Here is a 20,144-nt window from a genome sequence, read left to right on the forward strand (position 1 = left end):
CTATATGAGGATAATCATAATTGTTTTAGAAATTTAGGCCATATATTATTTGAAGATCATAGTTTTCTGAAGATAAAAAATTAATGAATTTTTTAAATAAAAAAAATTAGTCAATTTATTTACAAATATAATAAAATATCAAGATAGATCGCAATATGCATATATCGTAATCTAATATATCTATAGTATCAGTGATAGATGTATATCATGATTTATCACTATATCTATCACCAATAGACAATGACATATTGTTATAATTTAAAATACTTTTAGTAATTTTATCATTTAAAATAAATAAATCTTAAAAAAAGAATTAAATTTAATATCGGTGAAGGGAAAAAAGGGATATTTCATTATTTTTACAAAAAAAAAAAAAAAACCGATATTTCATTATTTCTATTAAGAACTTAACATCATTGATGGGGAAAAAAAGTATTTTATTACTTCGTTCTATTTCGAGATAGGTTGTGAAAGGGGAGTGAGTGGACAACTGGACATTGTGCCTTCTCTTCAATGATCTCTGGGGCATCTCCTAAATAAACTCAAGTTGTAAACTTAATAGCATCTAATACATCTCACTTTCATCACACGTATAAATAAAAAAATTAATATATTTTAAAAAAGAATTAACAATATTTAAGTACATCTTAATTACTCGATTAACCAAATACTTAAATTAATAGATAAAAATAAATTTAATATTATATTATCTAACACATCTCACTTTCATCACACATATAAACAATAAATTAAAGTATTCTAAAAAAGAATTAGCAATATTTAGGTGCATCCAAGAATCAAATCAAATCAATAGATTTTACAAAAAAAGATCCAAACTGATGTCTAATAAACAACAAAATCAATGGAATGATTTTTATTTTGGTTCAGTTTATTAACAATTTGGTTTTTGATGTTTGACAATTTTCCCATTATTTTATTTTTTTTTCCAGTTTTATGTTTGAATAAATCTTTTTTTGCTATTTTCAAATTACAATTGAGTCTACTTCTTTCCTAACAGATCAAATTTGGATATTTTTATTTCTTTTCTTTGACACTTTTCTAGATAACAAACAAACATGCTCTATAATGATTGGTTTTTTTTTTTTCTAAACAATAAATATACATACACCATAATAATTAAAATACTAAATAAAACCTAATATAGAATTTATTTTGAAAAGTATATATACCCTCGATTTGTTTTTGTTTTGATGGTTTTTATGGAAAACCCGGTATAAAACAATAATTTTTAGTTTTCTTCAAATATATGTCCCATTTTATATTGAAAAAATTAAATCAAACTTGTGGATGCCTTAATCATAGTAATTATTTTAATAAAGATATTAAAAGTTATATAAAAAGATGAAATGCTTTTCCCAATTAAATTTATTATATTTACAATTTTTCTAGAGATATGTCTTCGACAAATAGACATTTTATCAACGTTTTTAAAAAAATCGTTTTTTTAAAAACTGATATTGACATGTTCATAATGGTATCAATCTCAGACTCGATTTTCTGCTATAAAAGGATGGAACGTAAAGCATTGCCATCGCACCACCCAAACAAAATAATACAAAAAATTCTCATTATATCCATCCATCCATGGAAGAACAAGCTTCTTTCTTCTTCTCTCATTTTCCCACTATCCCTCTCTTTGCCCTTCTCATAACTACTCTGTTTCTCCTCTCCAAATTTCGAAAAACTGAGCACAGAAAACTCCCACCAAGCCCACCTTCTCTTCCGGTAATCGGCCACCTCCATCTTCTGAAAGAACCATTCCACCAAATGTTGCAAGATCTCTCTAAAAAATACGGCCCTGTCTTCTCACTCACCCTCGGTTTTCGTCCCGTGGTGGTTGTATCCGCCCCCTCCGCCGTCCAAGAATGGAAGATACTGAATTACGATTACACAGCGGTTGGTGCGACGGCGTACGGGCAGCACTGGCGGATCATGCGGCGCATAGCTACGACAGAATTGCTGTCCACTCACCGTCTCAACAGCTTGAGTAAGATCCGAGAGGAGGAAGTGAAATTGTGGGTGAAAAGATTGTACGGAATGACGGAGGTGGGGGAAAGTAACAAGGGAGTAAGAGTGGGATTAAGGTCGAAATTGACGGAACTGTCTTTCAACATTGCGTTGATGTTAATGACTGGGAGACGGTATTTTGGGGGAGAAGTGGAGGGGGAGAGTGAGGAGGCGAAGGAGTTGAAGGAGACGATGAAACAAGTTCCTCTGTTGAGTGGAGCGTCGTATCCGGCGGATTTTCTGTCGGTTTTAAAATGGGTTGATTTTCAAGTGAGAGTTGATGGAGATGCTTTTGCGCAAAGTGTTGTTGATGAAAGACGGAAACTGAAGGGTTCATGTGAGCGAAAGACGATAATTGATAGTCTGCTGTTGTTGCAGGAGTCGGACCCTGAGTATTACAAGGACGAAATTATAAAGGGACAATTCTTGGTAAGCTAAACTTATCAAACATATTCCCATAAAGCCATAATATACAAATACTTTGATTATATTCCTCAACAACGGATAATTAAAACCCTAACAAATTCAACAACACTATTGAATTGGAGGTGTATTTTAATTAAGTTTAGTGACATTTTTGTTCATAAGTTTTTTTAAAATAGTTTATTTAGTCCACATCATCTATTTTTCGTTAGATGCAACCTAGATAATATTTACTATTTCTCAATTGAAAATCATTTTATTATATATAATAATAACGATAATAATCTATTATGTGATCATTTAAATTAAAAAATTAAAATTAAAAGAAATACATGGAATCGGATGCCACCCAAACCGTATATAAATTATTATTATTTATTTATGAAGTTTGGGGAAAAAGTTTATTTGGTTCGAGTCTTTTTCTGGCAGGAGTTTTTGGTATTATAACTAACTAAAATTGAAGTGACTATTTTCTATTAAAAATATTTTGCCTCTTCTTTCATCTTCTCATCTATGATTGTCATCGTCGATGGACGAGAGAACGAAAAAGGAGAAAAAGAAGAAAATATTTAAAATTAATTAAAAGCATATTTTTAAATAAAAAACATGTCGTCAATTTTGTGAAACAAAAAAACTAAGGGGTATTTATTTCAAGGGTTGGGATTGGATGACTTAGGCATCCTAAGTCCAACCCGGACATGAATTTAGATTTCTTAATTTTTTCTCATGGGTTGGGTTGGGTTGGGTTGAAAGAATTTTTAGATCCAATTTAGGTTGTAAATTTTTTAACTCAAATGACCCTTATTAAAAAATAAACTCAACCCAACCAACATGAAATATTATGGTTGGGTTGGTTCGGGATAATAAGGTCATTTATTTAAAATTTTATTCTAAAAAGAACAAAACGTAAATATGTAAAAATCTAATTTAATTGTTTTCATATATTGAATTAAAATTAATAACTCAATTAATTTCAATTTATATAGTGAAAATTTTCTTTTTAAAGTGTAAAGAAACTATTTTAAGAGTTGAAAAATAAGTTATTCAAAAAAATATTGGAATTAAATAAAATTAAAATCAATATATGTATAAATAATTGTGTTATAAGTAATAAAAAAAAATATTTTAAAGTTAATAATAAACTTGGGTTGGTTCGGGTTGGTGGATTATATTAGGTGAACCCATGAACCAATCCAACCCATAAAATTTTCATTTATTTGAATCCAATCCAACCCAAACTGCACGGATTGGGTTGGGTTGATCGGTTTTTTCTGATCATTAGGTTTTTTAAACACTCCTAGGTTTGAATAGTGTTTACTATTCAAACCCATGAGTTACCCCATCTTTTTTTTTTCATTTAATCTAGAAAGTACGTCGTCCAACCTTTGGACACCAACTCCAACCATCTCCCTCCAACGACTGTCGCGGACCAACTCCGACAGCCACCTTCGACGAACTCCGACAGCCACCTTCGACGAATGTTGTCGACTAACTTTGGCACCACCTTCGACGATCGCTGCCAACCAACTCCAGCTGCCACCTTTAGCAACGACCACGGGCCAACTACGGTCGCCACCTCCTGCGATCGTCATCGACCAACTCCAACTATGACCTCAGCGATCACCATCGGCCAACTCTGGTCGCCACCTTGGTGACTGTGGTTGGCTAACCTCCTGTCGCCACTGGCCAACTCCGATCACCATCGACCATCCTCTGGCAACCCCTTCCCCACACTGGCAAAATTTCTACCACCAACTTTGTTGGCCACCCTCCGACTGCCACCTTTAGCGACCGTCACCAACCAACCTTGAAAAACATTGTTAAAAATACTCTTAGTATATAACAAACTAAACAAATTTGTATATTAAAACACTTTTAAGAAAGAATTGTAGTACATATATGTTTTTTTTTTATTTTAATGAGTTTTTATAAAAAAATGTTTAATTAAAAATGAATTTTTGAAAGATATTTTTTTTCTAAGCCATACTAAACACACCAATAGACTGTAATTGTCTTTCCTTGAGTAGACAACACAAAGAAGGTAGCCGTTCTATCATGAGGGAATGTCCGCTCGCAACAATCCAATTAGTTCTCCAGGTGAAAAAACATTAGACATTCCATCTTTTGAAACCAGTACCGGAATATGATCCGAGACGGGAAGAGAAAGACTTCTCCGGTGGGCTTTCAAGACAGAGATGCACTACTCCATCTGGAAAGAGCTTTCCCTCGTGGATAGTTATATTTATTTAGGTTATATGTGTAGAACTATATATATTTGAAAACATTAATTTAATTTAATAACATTTTAATATTTTTTTGGTCAATTTAACTAGCCCGAAGGCTTAGAAACATTTTCTAAACTTAAAGATTTAAAATGTTTAAAACAAGTTAGCAATCAAATAAAAACTAAAACTCAAAAAGTATGAATTTTTATTCCTCAAACATAATTTGATAAGAAAAAAGTATAGTTTTTCAATCATTGAATTTATTATTAAAATACTAGTTTATTTCAATTTTAAGTCAGTGTATTATGATAAAAAAAATTGATCATTTTCAAATTAGTTAAAATGATAAAAGTCTATGAAATTTTATTTCAAAATCTAGTTAAGATTAAAATATCAAATTATTAAAACAATATATTAAATAAAATTATAATTTTAGTCAAAATCTCTTTTTCAAAAGTTTTTTAAAAAATATTCTTCTAAACTTTTAATTTACTTTAAACTTGACTATATTAAAATAATTAAGATAACAAATTTAAACTAATCTAAAATTTAATCGGTGATTAAATACAAGAAAATATTTTATAAACTAAATATTTATAAATTTGCACTTCATTCGTAGGCTACTGCACTTCAAATACGGGTTAAACCTGCACTCCAAACATAGTTTTTTAAACCCAAGCTACCTAAACCTCTTAACCTAATTCCCCAGGCTTAACAGTCTCAGATTTAAGATTTCAAACCTACGTGCCAAACACCCTCTGACCATATGGACTAATTAAACCATTTTCTCAAACCGTAGGGCTAGAAAACTAAAGAACACCAAAATACTACCAAAACCCAAATCACAAACACTAAAGTTATATATTTCTCAAGAACCAATTAGACATATGTTTTTTCTTTTTAGAAAAATACTTAGGTGTTATATGGAGGAGGTGGTGCATAACAATGAACACATACTGCTTTGCCATAACTTTGACATCAATTTACATTTGTGTTAATAATCTTTTGGAGGATGATATGATTCTATAAATTGGATGATTTGAATACTAAATGAAGGGATGGTGTATACTTTACTGGCTGCAGGAACTGATACAACAGCGAGAACATTAGAGTGGGCGATGTCGTTGTTGCTGAACCATCCAACAGAGATGAAGAAGGCTTGGACAGAGATAAATGAGGTTGTTGGAGACCAAAGACTAGTAGAGGAAGCCGACAGGAACAAGCCACACTATCTTCAAGCCATAATCAACGAGACCTATCGGCTATTCCCAGCCCTTCCAATACTTGCGCCACGTGAATCATCTGAAGACTGCACAATTGGAGGGTTCGATATTCCAAAGGGAACCATGTTAGTGGTGAATGCTTGGGCCGTCCATCGAGACCCCAATGTGTGGGAACATCCCAATAGTTTCCAACCAGAGAGATTTAAACCAGGACAGACTGGAAGTCAGTAAATTGTTGCCATTTGGAATGGGGAGAAGGGCAGGTCCAGGGGCTGGCCTTGCTCATAGGGTCGTGGCTTTGGCTTTGGCCACTCTCATTCAGTGCTTCGAGTGGGGGAGACCTGACCAAAAAGGTCTAGACTTGTCCCCAGGGATTGGACTCACCATGCCTAGAGCCATCCCTCTTGAGGCCATATGCAAACCACGTGCTTCCATTACTCATTTACTATCACAGCTTTGATGTGCACAACCCCTCATTTATCTAATTATCTCTCATATTATTATGTTTTTGCATCTATGTTTTTATCTTGTAACTAAGCCCACCACGAAATTGGGTATTATGTTTGTTGTGTCGTAGCTAAGTTTTTATGGTGGTACACATAATAGTGTTCAAGTTTGGCTATATGCATGTGCCTGTGGTACCTAAGGTTTGTATTGCTAGTATGATCAAATTTGGAAAAGAAATAAAGCAAAATCTTGTAATGTTGTGGGCATAAAGTTTACGTAAGCGTCATCTTTTTATTTTTGTATTATATATTATGATTATTTTTTTCATTAATTAATTAATGGTATAATATTGCATTAAATTATTTTTAAATTCAAAATTCAAATCATTCTACAAGATAATTTGATCGAGACTACTTAAAATGATCCTAGAACGTAAATCTAAACACAAGATATGCAAAGTGTGTTACTTATGGTCATAGGTACAAAACACTTCAATTTCATTAAAAATTCATCACTTCAATTTCATTAAAAATTCATCAAAACTAAATTTGACTCGTATTACACCAAGGATAACTTTTCATAGCCTTCGAAGCAGAACCCAAATTTAACCACTAAAGTGTGTATCCTCCCACACACTTCAAATGTTTTGATGAACCACTAACAAAAGTGATCTAAAAAAAGTATATATAAGGTATTTAATCTGAAAATTTGGTATTTTATGTTAGCAATTTTGTAACCATCAAACAATAATTAAAGCTCGCTCCACTTGAAGTAGTTTGATGTCTACGTAACATAAAATACTAGGATGTCCTTATGCAGATCAATTAAAATTAATTTATTAGGGTGAAAAACTACTCTTCACACACCAATCTAAGTTATGTTATCACAGTTCGGCCAGATATGATACATATTTTCAATCATGGGTGAAAAAAAGGGTTTCGTCATAAATGTCTCCTCTTGGCCTTTGATTTTAGCCACAAGGGATGTTTTTACTCCGTATCCCTTGGGAGTCGGGACATTCTTTTAATAAAATTTCTTTAATTAAAAAAAATAATAAATAATATTTTAAATACCAAATTGTTGAAAAATATTTTCAAATATAACAAAATATCACATTTTCTTAGTCTATCAATAATAAATATCCGTTGATAATAGAGACTCTTGCACAAAATGAAGAACTTGCCGATATACTTTTATTTCATTTCTTATATTCATAAAATTATGAATTTATACTCAGTTTTGTTTTCTAGGAACTCGTTTAGAGAAATTACAATATTTGTTGTCAAAGAAAAAAAAATTATATTATTGACAAAAGATCAAGAGGCTCAAATCCTTTCGTTACAAATATTTGTTGTCTTCAAAAAAATCAAGAGGCTCAAATCCTTTTGTTACAACTTTTTGAACTAGAATATAACTAAGAAAATATTTAAGTGCTCCCTAGGTGCATTTATTTCCCTGCATACGAGGGAACTGCTGAATAAGAAACTGCCATGGGTAGTTTTTCTATTTTTAATGATTTTTTAAATTTTTTACTTTGTGGGTATAAAAATGGAGAATATGGGATTAAATGCAACCATATGATAATTTTGTACTTTTCAAAAACAAAAATGAGATTTTCTTTTGTGTATATAAAAATGGGGAGTATAGAATTAGAAAGAGCCTCATTGCTCATATAACAATAATCTATCATTTTTATAGTGGAAAATGGGAGTATGATTTTTTTTTAAAGAAAGTATCATATCTTAATCCGTTGGCATTTTGACGAGAACAATAATTGAATGGAGCTTAAAACTACACTCATCTCCATGCATCACTTTTTCAATCATAAAGGAAATATATATATATATATATAATATATTATATATATATAATATAATATGTCAGAAATAGATTTGCCACATCACAACTTGTAATTGTTTAGATTTCAAAATTTCTCCATAAACGAATATATTAATATATTTGATGCGTTGATTTATCATGTGGTGTAGGGATGTATGGATGCGATGATCATACAAGTTTTCCTAACAAAGCCCAAGTATAAGCCTTCTGAGGGTCCTGGTAAGTCTAGGGTCGAACGCAGAGATTATTAAATAGATATGTGACGGACTCTTTGATTCTATTGCCATGGTGATAAAGAAGTATATGGTGATTTAATTTAGATTTTCTAATGCAATGGAATTAAACGTGGAGCGATGAAAAGGTGGTGTTGTAGCAAGTATGCGATGAAGGGGTTGAGAAGAAATTTAGCTAACATTTCTTAAGATTTATACAAGTCATGCGATCATGCTATACACAAATATTAAGCACTACATTTCTCAATGCATAATGCCACATTTTCTATTTCTGAAATGCATGCGATGTGTATGGAATGTAGCAGATAGAACTTATTTCTAAGTCTCTACTCTTACTTATGCGATCTAATCTGACTCTCTCAAGCCTAGATTCTGTCTTTAGACTACTCTCTCAAGTACTCCAAATGATGAATGAAGCATACATAAGACAAGATGATCCATAAAGTGCATAGCTTAAGTCATGCCAGCTAAGTACTTCTCAACCCATTCACAAATTTAGTTACTCATGCATGGTGTGGAGAGACTGAACATAAATTGAAATGAAGTTTCCATTTTTGCAAATAAAGTGTTGAGTACAAAACAATAAATGGAGTGAGAAGTATCAAGTCTGGTAAGCGATGACTTGCTTCCTGTGGCTTTTTACACTGCTTTTATCACTTCAACTCTTTTCTGATTTATAAAATCTTGCTCTCACAAGGGTTGGGTGTCTCTCCTTCATGTTGTTTCCGGCAATCTCTCGACCACTCCGAAAATTAATTTCTTTTCAAGAATTCCTTTCCCTCGGCTACGCCTCGCCCCTTGCCCTCTCTTCTGGTTTGGTAACATTGGATATTTATAGATTTCAAGGTGAAGCAGTTCTTCTCACTAATGATTGCATGGATGGGCAGCATTAATTTTCATACTCTGTTGCGCAGTCTGAAAGTTGCCGAAAGTTCAATGTATTTGCAACGGTATGGTCTTTAACGATCGTCAATTGTATTTCAGAATTGACTGTTATCAACTTTACATCTCATCATGTTTTATTATGTTGTCGCCTTTATGTAAGGTCTTTACGCGATCGTTGTTGAGGTATTTCTTGGATTGCAAACTCAAATGTGCTATCGCATTGTATCCTTGGATCGCATTTCAAACACGACATCGCATTGTACCTGCACAGAATGACGCAATTTAACTGTTTTTATGCGATGAGCATTAGCGATTGCAATTTCTTTTAGTTTGGCGCATTCAATCATAATATTGCCTATTTCAACGTCGCATTCTCCCATTGTTTTTATAATTTGAGCTTTAATAACTTGTATTTCTACCAGTTATCAATATTATTATTTTTTTTTTTTTTTGTAGATACCATAAAATTCTTAAATTTTACTTTTGTGGCAACTAATGAATGATGGTAATATGGAAAATTTCCTATACCATCGTAGGGCTAGAATTTTTCTACATCCCATAATGCACCCACATATTTTTCTTTTCACAATATTACAATTTATATATTGAGGGCATGTTTGGATTAACTATTTAAAAAATATTTTCTAAAAAAAATCATTTTCAAATAAACTATTTTGATAAAAATTGTTTAAAATACACTTTAAAAGTATTTCAACAACTATTTTGAGTGGTTCTCAAATACTTTAATTTTTTTGGACTTATTTATCTCTATGCATCTCATTTTTATCCCACACAAAAAAGAATAAAAATATTTAAAGAAAGATGTGATCGGTGGTTCTGAAGGGTGGGGGATAGATATTGGCGCTATGCGCCATGTCTGTCACGACCTTAGTCTCTTTAAAACTTATACTGAAACTATGGATAAGAATATTCTGTTGGGGGATCACCACTCTACGAAAGTTGTTGGAACCAATGAGGTGGAGTTGAAGTTTATCTCCGAGAAGACCCTCACGTTGAAGGACGTCATGCACACTCATATAAGAAAGAACTTGGTCTCGAGCTATTTCCTTAACAAGGCCAGATTTACTCAAACTATAAGGGCAGAATTATATACCCTTACAAAAAATAATATAGTCGTAGGGAAAGGGTATGCAACTAAGGGAATGTTCAGATTAAACTTAGACCTTAATAAAATGAAATCTTCTATGTATATGTTGTGTTCTATGAATGTTTGGCAGGCTAGATTGTGTCATGTTAATAAGAAATTAATTAGTGACATGATTAGGCTGGAAATGATACCTAAGTTATCCATGAAGGAATTTGATAAATGCGAGTATTGTAGTCAAGCTAAAATTACTAAAACTCCACATAAATCTGTACTTAGGATTTCTGAGTCTCTAGATTTAATTCATTTCAATTTGATGACATCTTGACTAGGAACAATAAAAGATATTTTATTACTTTTATTGATGACTACTCTGATTTTGCTTTTGGATATTTCCTAAAAAACAAAAGTGATGTGTTTGATGCCTTCAAATTGTTTATATCTGAAGTAGAGAATCAGTTTAATATAAAGGTTAAAAGACTTCGAAGTGATAGGGGAATTGAGGACGACTCAAACAGCTTTAGTGAGTTCTTTAACTCACATGGAATAATACATGAAAAAACTATACCTTACTCTCCTGAAATGAACGGAAAAGCCAAAAGGAAAAATAGAACTTTATCTGAGCTAGTAGTTGCTATTGCTATTTTAGGAGCCACGTCTTATTGGTTGGGTGAAATTGAAAGGAGTATTATAACATGCAATGGAAGAATTCAGAATCAATAAGCACTTAAACTACATTTAATTTGAGTTTTAAACATGTTGTTCATATGATATTCATAAGAGGGTTTGAAACATATATTACCTTTGAAGATCTTTTGTACGAATTCAGCAGAATTCCACCAAGATAGAGTTTGAATCTTCAAGAAGACCACCACCAAGATCTTCTCCACTATGCTCAAGAAGGAATGTGTGGTGGAAACACTTAAATCGAGCTGAATTGACGATGGACAAGTGAGGGTTGAGTAGGGTTTTCAGAATTTTCACTTCAACAAGTAAACTTAGATTCATTCATAATCTTTCTGCATGGAGCTTCTATATATATATATATAGAGAAATCATGCAAAATCAATAGGTTGCATGGAGGGCACCACCTACTTGGTGATTATCACATATTACAGTTGGATTTCGGTGATAATCCATCAAAATGTAGTTAGTGGATTTATCCCAAAAATTGGAAAAATCCACTAACTTAAAGATGATTTCAAAAATCATTTTTATTTTATTTTTTAAAAATTAGTTTTATAAAATTAATTTAAATAAAACTATTTTTAATTAAAAAAATATTAATTTAATATCTTAATATTGAATCAATAAAATACCAATTTCACCAATATAATTCAATTTCATATTTAAATCATAATTTAAATATTAATTGATTTTCCAATTTCATTTAATTTCAATTAAATTAAACGTTTTTAATTGTATCATATACAATCAATTGGAAACCCTAAAATTGAATTTGAACATTTCAAATTCATAACCCTAATTTCATACATCAATACTCAATTTGTTATTCCAATTTAAGAGTTAGTAGAGGGACCTAATGGACCTACAGATCATCAGCTCCAACGATCTGTAATTAATTCGTTAAACTCTTTAATCGAATTAATTACTATTCGTTAACTATCAAGGCCCACCACTATAACTTGATAGTTGCACTTTCCTCACTGTATTTATGTCCATGTAAACCATAATCAGTATGTCGATCCTTCACAGGTCGTTCATAATTATAGCTGGGTCAAAATTACCGTTTTACCTCTATAAATACATCTTGTTCCTTAAGTTCCCACTGACCCTCTAATGAACAATTTAATTCATAATACTACTTATGAATCTTGTCCCTCTCTATTATGAGAAGGTGGGGCCTCGATTGTTCAAGATCTGAAATCAACACTTAAGAGAACAACCTATCTGCTAACCCTAAAACGGGTAGGAGTGAATTCCATCTTGCAGGGTTATGTTCCCAACTATCCATCCGGTCTTATCCCCAAGAATGGAAGGCTTATTGAGTAGTGTTGTTGGACTACTCTCACCTATGCAGATAAAAGGATAATCCCGAATAAATAGGAGTTCATAGCTAGCTCAGGATTAAGATCGAGTTATCCAAGATTATTTTAGTATGAAATAGTCAGTTTTAACCTTAAACGATCGTTATAAAGAAAAGTGACTATTTTGTGGTCCAGTCTATATGCAAACTCATTGCATATGATGCCCTCACTCACATGCCTCTACATGAATGATCTGTAGATCACATCATTTGTATTACCTATAGAAAATGGACCACATCCAATAGTGTTACCAGGATGAGATACCCAAGTCCATCCATATACTTATAGACCATTTAGGCTATATACTATTAACTTAATCCTGTTTATGTCACCACATAAAGTTAAAGTATTCATACTATAGCCATGGATATGTTTATTGGATTTTCATAATAGAATAAAAATTAACAACTTTATTGAATAAGATACTCAATAATATTTTATTGATAAATAGAATGTTTAACACAAAATTTATGAACTGCGAGTTCTAGTACATTCCCAATAGAATTCATCCTTACCGTGTGTTATTTCCTAAATAGAATCTAAAAACCTAAAAATACAACTTCATCTTACGAAATCCTCAAGAATAAAAAACCAAACCTATCATATTTTAGAATATGGGGTTGTCTAGCCTACGTAAGGAGTCTAGACCCTAAAAGAAGAAAGCTAGCTAGTAGAGCCTATAAGTGTGTTTTTATAAGTCATGCCATAAATAATAAAGCCTATAGGTTCTATGATCTAGTAAACCAAGTTGTCATTGAGTCAAATGATACCAACTTCTTTGAGGATAGATTTCCTTTTAAATCGAGAAATAGTGGGGGCTCGAGATCGAGTAGTCTAACCCTAGTTAGAAATGCTACCTCTATAGAGGAAATTGACCAAACACCTAGAAGAAGCAAAAGAGCTAGAACTGCCAAGGATTTCGGGGATGACTTCCAGACTTATAATGTAGAAGAAGATCCTAAAGATCTAAAAGCTGCCTTGTCCCCAGTAGATGCCAACTTAAGGCAAGAAGCCGCAAATGATGAGATAGACTCTTTGAGTCAAATGGGACTTGATACTTAGTAGATCTACCCCCAGGTTGCAAGAAAATAGGGTGCAAATGGATCTTAAGGAAGAAACTTAGACCTAATGGAACAATTGACAAGTTTAAAGCCAGGTTAGTAGTAAAGGGCTTTAAACAAAGAGAAAACATAGACTTCTTTGACACCTTCTCCCCTGTCACTAGAATTACCTCGATCCGTGTCTTGTTCTCTATCGCTGCCATTTATAACCTCGTAGTACAATAGATGGATGTAAAGACCATCTTCCTAAATAGTGAACTTGAAGAAGAGATTTACATAAAACAACCTAAGGGCTTTGTAGTCCATGGTCAAGAAAATGAGGTTTGTAAACTAGATAAATCTCTCTATGGTATGAAACAAGCTCCTAAGTAATGGCATGAAAAGTTTGATAACCTAATCCTATCTAAAGGTTTCAAGGTTAATGAAAGTGATAAATGCGTCTACATAAGGTTGAAAATAATCTTTGCACTATCTTGTGTTTGTATGTAGATGATTTGTTAATCTTTAGGTCGAACTTGCATGTCATAAACGATGTGAAATCTACATTGAGTACAAACTTCGACATGAAAGACTTAGAAGAAGCGAGTGTAATCTTAGGCATAAAAGTGATTAGGTCTGAAAAGGGAATTTTTTTGGATCAATCTCATTATGTAGAAAAAGTTCTAAAGAAATATAATTACTTTGAATGTAAACCAACATGTACTCCTTATGACTTTAGTGTTAAGTTGTTTAAGAACACTGGTGATAGTGTTAATCAATATGAGTATGCGAGCATCATAGGCAGTCTTAGATACGCTGCTGACTGCATGATAACTTGTAGAAATACAAGTTATTTATGCTGTCTTATTTAGATATTGCGGCCAAAAGTGAAGGAATATGCACCGATTGTATGAAAATTAGCTCAGAAATACAATAAATATAAATTATCGCAATTACACCCACTAACATCATCAAGATGGTAGAAGAGGATATTTCTATTCTGTTTTGCAGGAAACCAAGTCACCATTTGCGATCAAGGCTCAACGAGAAACTGAACAACGCATCTCTGTCATATTGCACCGCCAACCCACAATGAAGAGACGATCAACGCAATGACGGCGCAATGCGACAGTCGATCTAGAGCTGAATTTCAACCGCATGTGGTAATAAAAACAACACCACATGCGAGCAACCGATCGAAAGATGTAGCTGAGCGACGAAAATGTGGAGGATTGTGATACGTGTACAACTAACCGTTGTGCATATTTGACAGTCTGATTGCATAACAGAAGGAATATTTATTCCTCCATCTTCGAAATTTCCATAACAATAAGTGGGGCCCACAAGCAAGAGTCAACGCTTTTCACCTATAAATACCCCCATAGAATACTTTATATGGATATACTTGATACGAGGGCTAATTGATGCTAGATTACTAAGAGAGAGGCTGAGCTGAGTACTGATCGGAAAAAATCTGGGAAGAGAAGAGACAAGGTTGAGAGGTGAGTCTCATTGCGATTCTGCCAAATCCCCGCCATGAAGCTCTGTGCTTAGATCCCTGCTACCGGTTGAGCAAGCCTGAGAGGTAAGTTCATCCTTCCGCACGATCCATTCACGCCAGCAAGCAAATCTCCATCCAGATCAGCGCCAAGACGTTGGTGCTTATTTGTATTTATTTCTAACTCTATTCATCAACTATATTTCATTCTCTCAATCTCTTCATTCAAAAATCATGTATCAGACGCTAAATAGTTTTATTGAATGTCTCGATCCTTTCCATTTCCACTTCTCTGTCTATCTCCGTTCTTCCATTAATCGTTTTCTCCATGAAGTTTTCTTCATCCCTTGGTAATTAATATGAATTAAACGAGTAAATTAATCCGTGCTAAAGAGATAAATGCGTTTAGATAAGGCATGCTAGGTGGCATCTTCACCTGTGAGAGCAAAACTAAGATGTTATTCTGATCTGTCGAGAGAAGGTTAGAAGAATGCATTAACTAAAGCAAGTAGTACTTCCAGAGATGGAAGCAATCTTGTGTTCATTACGTTCGTCCCTGTTTCACCACAGAAATGTGGGAACGCGGCCGATCACCGAGAAGTGTACGCCAAGGGAAAAGCGGAACAGTATTTATGTCTTTAACACAATTAAGGAACTTTTGTTTATATTAGTTATCTTTTCTCTTTCTACTTTGCACATAAGACTTGCCACTGCATTACACAATCTTTGTATAATCTTCACAGCCAGCCTTGACCTCGGTATTTTGTATCATGAAACCTGTATTTTGTATCATCATAGTTTAGGTTTATTTTATCGTAATTTACCTTCTTATCGCATCTATACCGCTTACTTTACTTTATCGCATGTTTAATTACTTGTACACAAAACCCTTTATTTGAAAAACCCCTGGTCACATATATCACAAACATAACGCAATAACCTCAAACATTCCCTATGTTCGACCTCGGATCATACCGAGAAACTTGCGGTGGAATTATACTTGGTTTCAACGCAAGGAAACTTATGACAACGCACAACATACTACAAGAACATTCATTAATAACGCATATCTAGAAGTAGTATCGCATATCATCGCATAAAATCTATGTCATCAAGTTTATGGCATGGACTTGCATCATAGTACAATTAATGCGTTATAAGTTTATGGCACCATCGGGGATTGATTAACGGTTTATTGTTTGAGTGTGTTTGTGGTGTTTTGCAGGACAGATCTCGTTGTACTGGCTATTCAACGCGGAGAGCAGCTTGACAGTTTATGAGTACTGGTGCTGAATCAGAATTCAAAGTTGACCCTAAGATCGAGTGTATCTTTCGCGCACGGGCATGCCAGAATCAGATAAGGCAAAATAAAGCAGCGAGTATGGCAGATAATAATGACAATGCGGTTCTAGTAGGAAATCAAGGGGCTGTTAGGCCAGCGCAGGATCCTGTGTTCCTGGCTGCTGATCACAACGTACCCATGAGGAATTATGCGGCACCCAACCTGTACGATTTTTTGCCTGGGATTTCGAGGCCTATTGTTGAGGAGAACGCAAGGTTCGAAATAAAGCCGATCATGCTATAAATGATCCAAAATGCAAGGCAATTTGGGGGTCTGCAAGGTGAAGACCCGCATGCCCACTTGACCAGCTTTGTCGAAATGTGCGGCAACTTCTCACTACCTGGCGTAACCCCAGAGAGTATTAGATTGTATTTTTTTCCCTTACACCTTGAGGGATGAAGCCAAGAGGTGGGCTCACTTACTGGAGCCGAATGAGATCACATCATGAGATCAACTGGTGGAGCGATTCATGAAGAAGTTCTTCCCACTGGCCATCAACGCAAGGCGACGAAAGGATGTTTTGAACTTTGAGCAAATGGAGAATGAGACCCTGAGCACCGCCTGGGTGCGATTTAAAAGATTGGTGAAAAACTGCCCGCATATTGGGATACTCGATTGCGTTTTGATGAAGACCTTTTATAACGGCTTGAATAGATCGACGCAAGTTGTTGCTGACGCCTCCGCGACAGGAGGTTTTATGGACAAAACATATACTAAGGCTAAAGTCATCGTTGGTCGCATATCGTGGAATATGGATTACTGGATTGATGATGGCTATGGAGGATGAGGCACCAAACGAAGAAAGAATGAAACTGCCATTGTCCCTGCGGAGACAATGACCACATTGCCCACTCAGATGGCCGCGGTGACCTCCATCATTCAATCGATGGCAATCAATCAAGGAGCCATCTCCCAAAAATTAACGCAACCCGCTGCACCGGCTCAAGTGGCCACAATAAGTTGAGTTAATTGTGGAAGGGCTCATGTAGCATAAATGTGCCCATCGAATCTCCAACAAGTATGCACCATCCAAAACAACCCCTTCAGCAACACCTATAATTCTGGTTGAAGGAGCCATCCTAACTTTGGGTGGGGAGGTAATCCTAACCAAGGGGGGCCAATCAACCATCAGAGTGGCAGTCAAAGAAATCCTCCTTTTCACCAGAACTCGAACCAGGAGCAAGCAAGGCAATCGCATATCCAGCAACCCTCATCTTCAAACACCTCTGGAAGCTCATTGGAGGCCCTGCTAAAACAATAAATGGACAAAAATGACGTAATAATGCAGGCGCAGATGTCTTCAATTCGAAACTTAGAGATCCAAGTCGGCCAGCTGGCATCTGAGCTGAGAAATAGAGCACCAGGAACGTTGCCCAGCAACTCAGAAGCCCCGGGATCCAATGGAAAAGAGCAATGTCCCTAGGACATTGAGCAGGCACCCTGGACCACCTGCAGGGATGTGGATTGCGCTCACTCAAAGAAACGCATCTTCGGGTCCATATCTACATCTATGTTAATGCTTTCTTTAAATTCATGTCTTATTGAATTCCTGAATTTTGTCTTTACTTCTTCATTTAATTCGTTTCTTGAACTTTATGAATTTAATTCTTCATTTATTTCCCTTGCATTTATTTTTGTACCTTATTTAATTCTTTTAACCTTTTTTGTAATTAATGTGTTAGTCCTTAATTGGTGAATGATTGAGAAATAAAGGGAAATTTATTGCCGCAAGTCAAAGCAACTTATGTTGATGAAAAATAAAATAAATAAAATGAAATGAAAAAATCAACATCTAGTATGCAAGGCGATGATGGACGCATCTTGAACCAAGTAAGATACGCATTGCGTTCATCTAACTCAAATGCGTTGAAACCGAGGGATATGTTGCACGCATATATGTCCTTTGCCCGTCCTTGGTTAAATGTACTATGTTGAGGTAGTGTTGTGCTGGTAGCAATATCGTGTGCCCGATCCTCAAGAAACGTGTTTAGTTAAGGGGTGTGTTGTGGGGATGCATGCGCTGTTGCCCGTCCTCTGCGAAGATGCAGTTCCGTTGGTGAACACATTGCGTTAATCTTTACCTTGCGTCCATTCGAATAAAACATTAAAGAAAATTCTTTTTGTCATTTGAGGAGTCCAATCGTTTCGTATCCCAAAGCAATGATGTTCTACAGATTAAAGGACGTTTTTTCTGAATTTTCATAAATGAGGGAAGATCGAACGATGGCCTTTTGAGTGTCTCGAGACTGTCACCAAAAAACCGCGTTGGGCTTACTACGGCCAACTTATAATAAGGAACCTCTCCCCGTCTGTGAATCTTTTACCTTATTTTGCAAACTGAAAACCCTAGCGCCCAGCATACGAAGCTTTCTTCTTCCTAGAAACCCAACGATTTTCCAGTCCTCCCAAGCTTATCATCCACGGCCAAGCTTTCCAACACTCTGTTTCACCATCAACCCTTTCCTCTGACCAAATCGCCATACGAAAGGCAGCATTCCTTGCTACCAGTCGCAGACTTGCTGGCCAACCCCACACCGTCCCGAGAATCGCCGGTAGAAACCGAAGAAACCCCTTAACCGTCAGACCTCCTCAGTTCAAGAGGGGGCGAAGCACTGAGAGCACACCAGTTCCAACTCCTGCCGTCTCAACTGATAGTGAGAAGAAGAGACGCGATGATACGGAGGTGTTTGGTAATATTTTGAGCAATATGAAGCAAGGAGGGAGATTGCCTGAGGCAGGGGTTGTAAACCAACCACTGTCTACGGAGGGGGTGGCGGTGGTGGTGAATGAAGAGGTGGTGGTGCCGGAGGCAGTGGTGAATGAAGAAGAGATCGAAAGAGGCACTTTGGCCTTAGAGACTCCTGAGTTAACAGCCAACGTAGAAACCTATGACGGAACCTCCAAAGTTGCGGTGGAGAAGGTTGCGATGGAGGAAATTGCGATGGCTGAAGTTGCAATGGATGACGTTGCAATGGAGACGTAACCAGAAGTAGTTGAAGAGGAAAAGAAGAAGAAGAAAAGCAAAGGGAGAAAGGCTGGAGAGGATGAGTCTTCTCATCATCGCAAAGAGAAAAAGAATAAAGAAAAGAAGGATGATGACGAAGATGAGGAAGAGAAGAAGGAGAGGAAGAAGAAATAGAAGGAAGAAAGAAGAATGCACCGGCGTGAAGAAAGGCTCCTAAGAAAGAAGGAAGAAAAGGAGCAGAGGGCTGCGAGCCCAGAAAAGGATGGAGAATCAACCTCTGTAAGGGAGGATAGGAGGGAAACAGCGCAATTGATGGAGCCAACGCAACCTGAAACAACGCAAATGGTTGCAACGGAGGAAAGCAAAGAAGGAGAAGATACCCTCCTGATGCGGTGTCGCAGGGAGAATGCACTGCAAGGGTCTACTGTTGACCCTCAAAGATTAACCATCGGATTAGAAGAATAGGAAAGAAGAAGAAAAGAAGAGGAGGAGAAATAGATAAAAATGGAGTGCGCAAAACTCATCATGGCAGAAGGAAATCGTAGAAGAAGACTGCAAGATGAGGAAATGCACAGTAATAATAAGATCGCAAGGCTTGAAGCGATAAGGTAGCGCGAGGAGGAACAATGTCTTTGCTGGCCTCCGAGCAGTTTGTAGAAGAGTTCGAGAGAGAAGAAAGAGAAGAAGAAGATGAAGAGAAAAAGAAGAAGGAAGAAGAGGAGAGAAGATTGGAAGAAGAGAAGGAGAAGAAGCGCGAAGCTAATAGGCGATGCTTACAAAAGAAGAAGGGTAAAGAACTCGCGAAATGCGAGAAGAAGAAACAACTGAAAGAGCGGGAGAAGA

At 35.5% G+C, this 20,144-nt stretch overlaps 1 protein-coding gene across 1 annotated transcript; it reads left to right on the forward strand.

Annotated features, from left to right (window-relative positions):
- Nucleotides 1–1,576: 1,576 nt before the first annotated feature.
- Nucleotides 1,577–6,433, forward strand: LOC120087343 (cytochrome P450 81Q32-like). The gene is given in 3 exon segments (XM_039044333.1): nucleotides 1,577–2,457; nucleotides 5,744–6,114; nucleotides 6,116–6,433. Coding segments are annotated over 3 exon segments (1,467 nt in total). The 5' UTR covers nucleotides 1,577–1,605; the 3' UTR covers nucleotides 6,360–6,433.
- Nucleotides 6,434–20,144: the final 13,711 nt, after the last annotated feature.

Source organism: Benincasa hispida, chromosome 9 (genome assembly GCF_009727055.1).
Source record: "Benincasa hispida cultivar B227 chromosome 9, ASM972705v1, whole genome shotgun sequence".
Taxonomy (NCBI): Eukaryota; Viridiplantae; Streptophyta; class Magnoliopsida; order Cucurbitales; family Cucurbitaceae; genus Benincasa; species Benincasa hispida.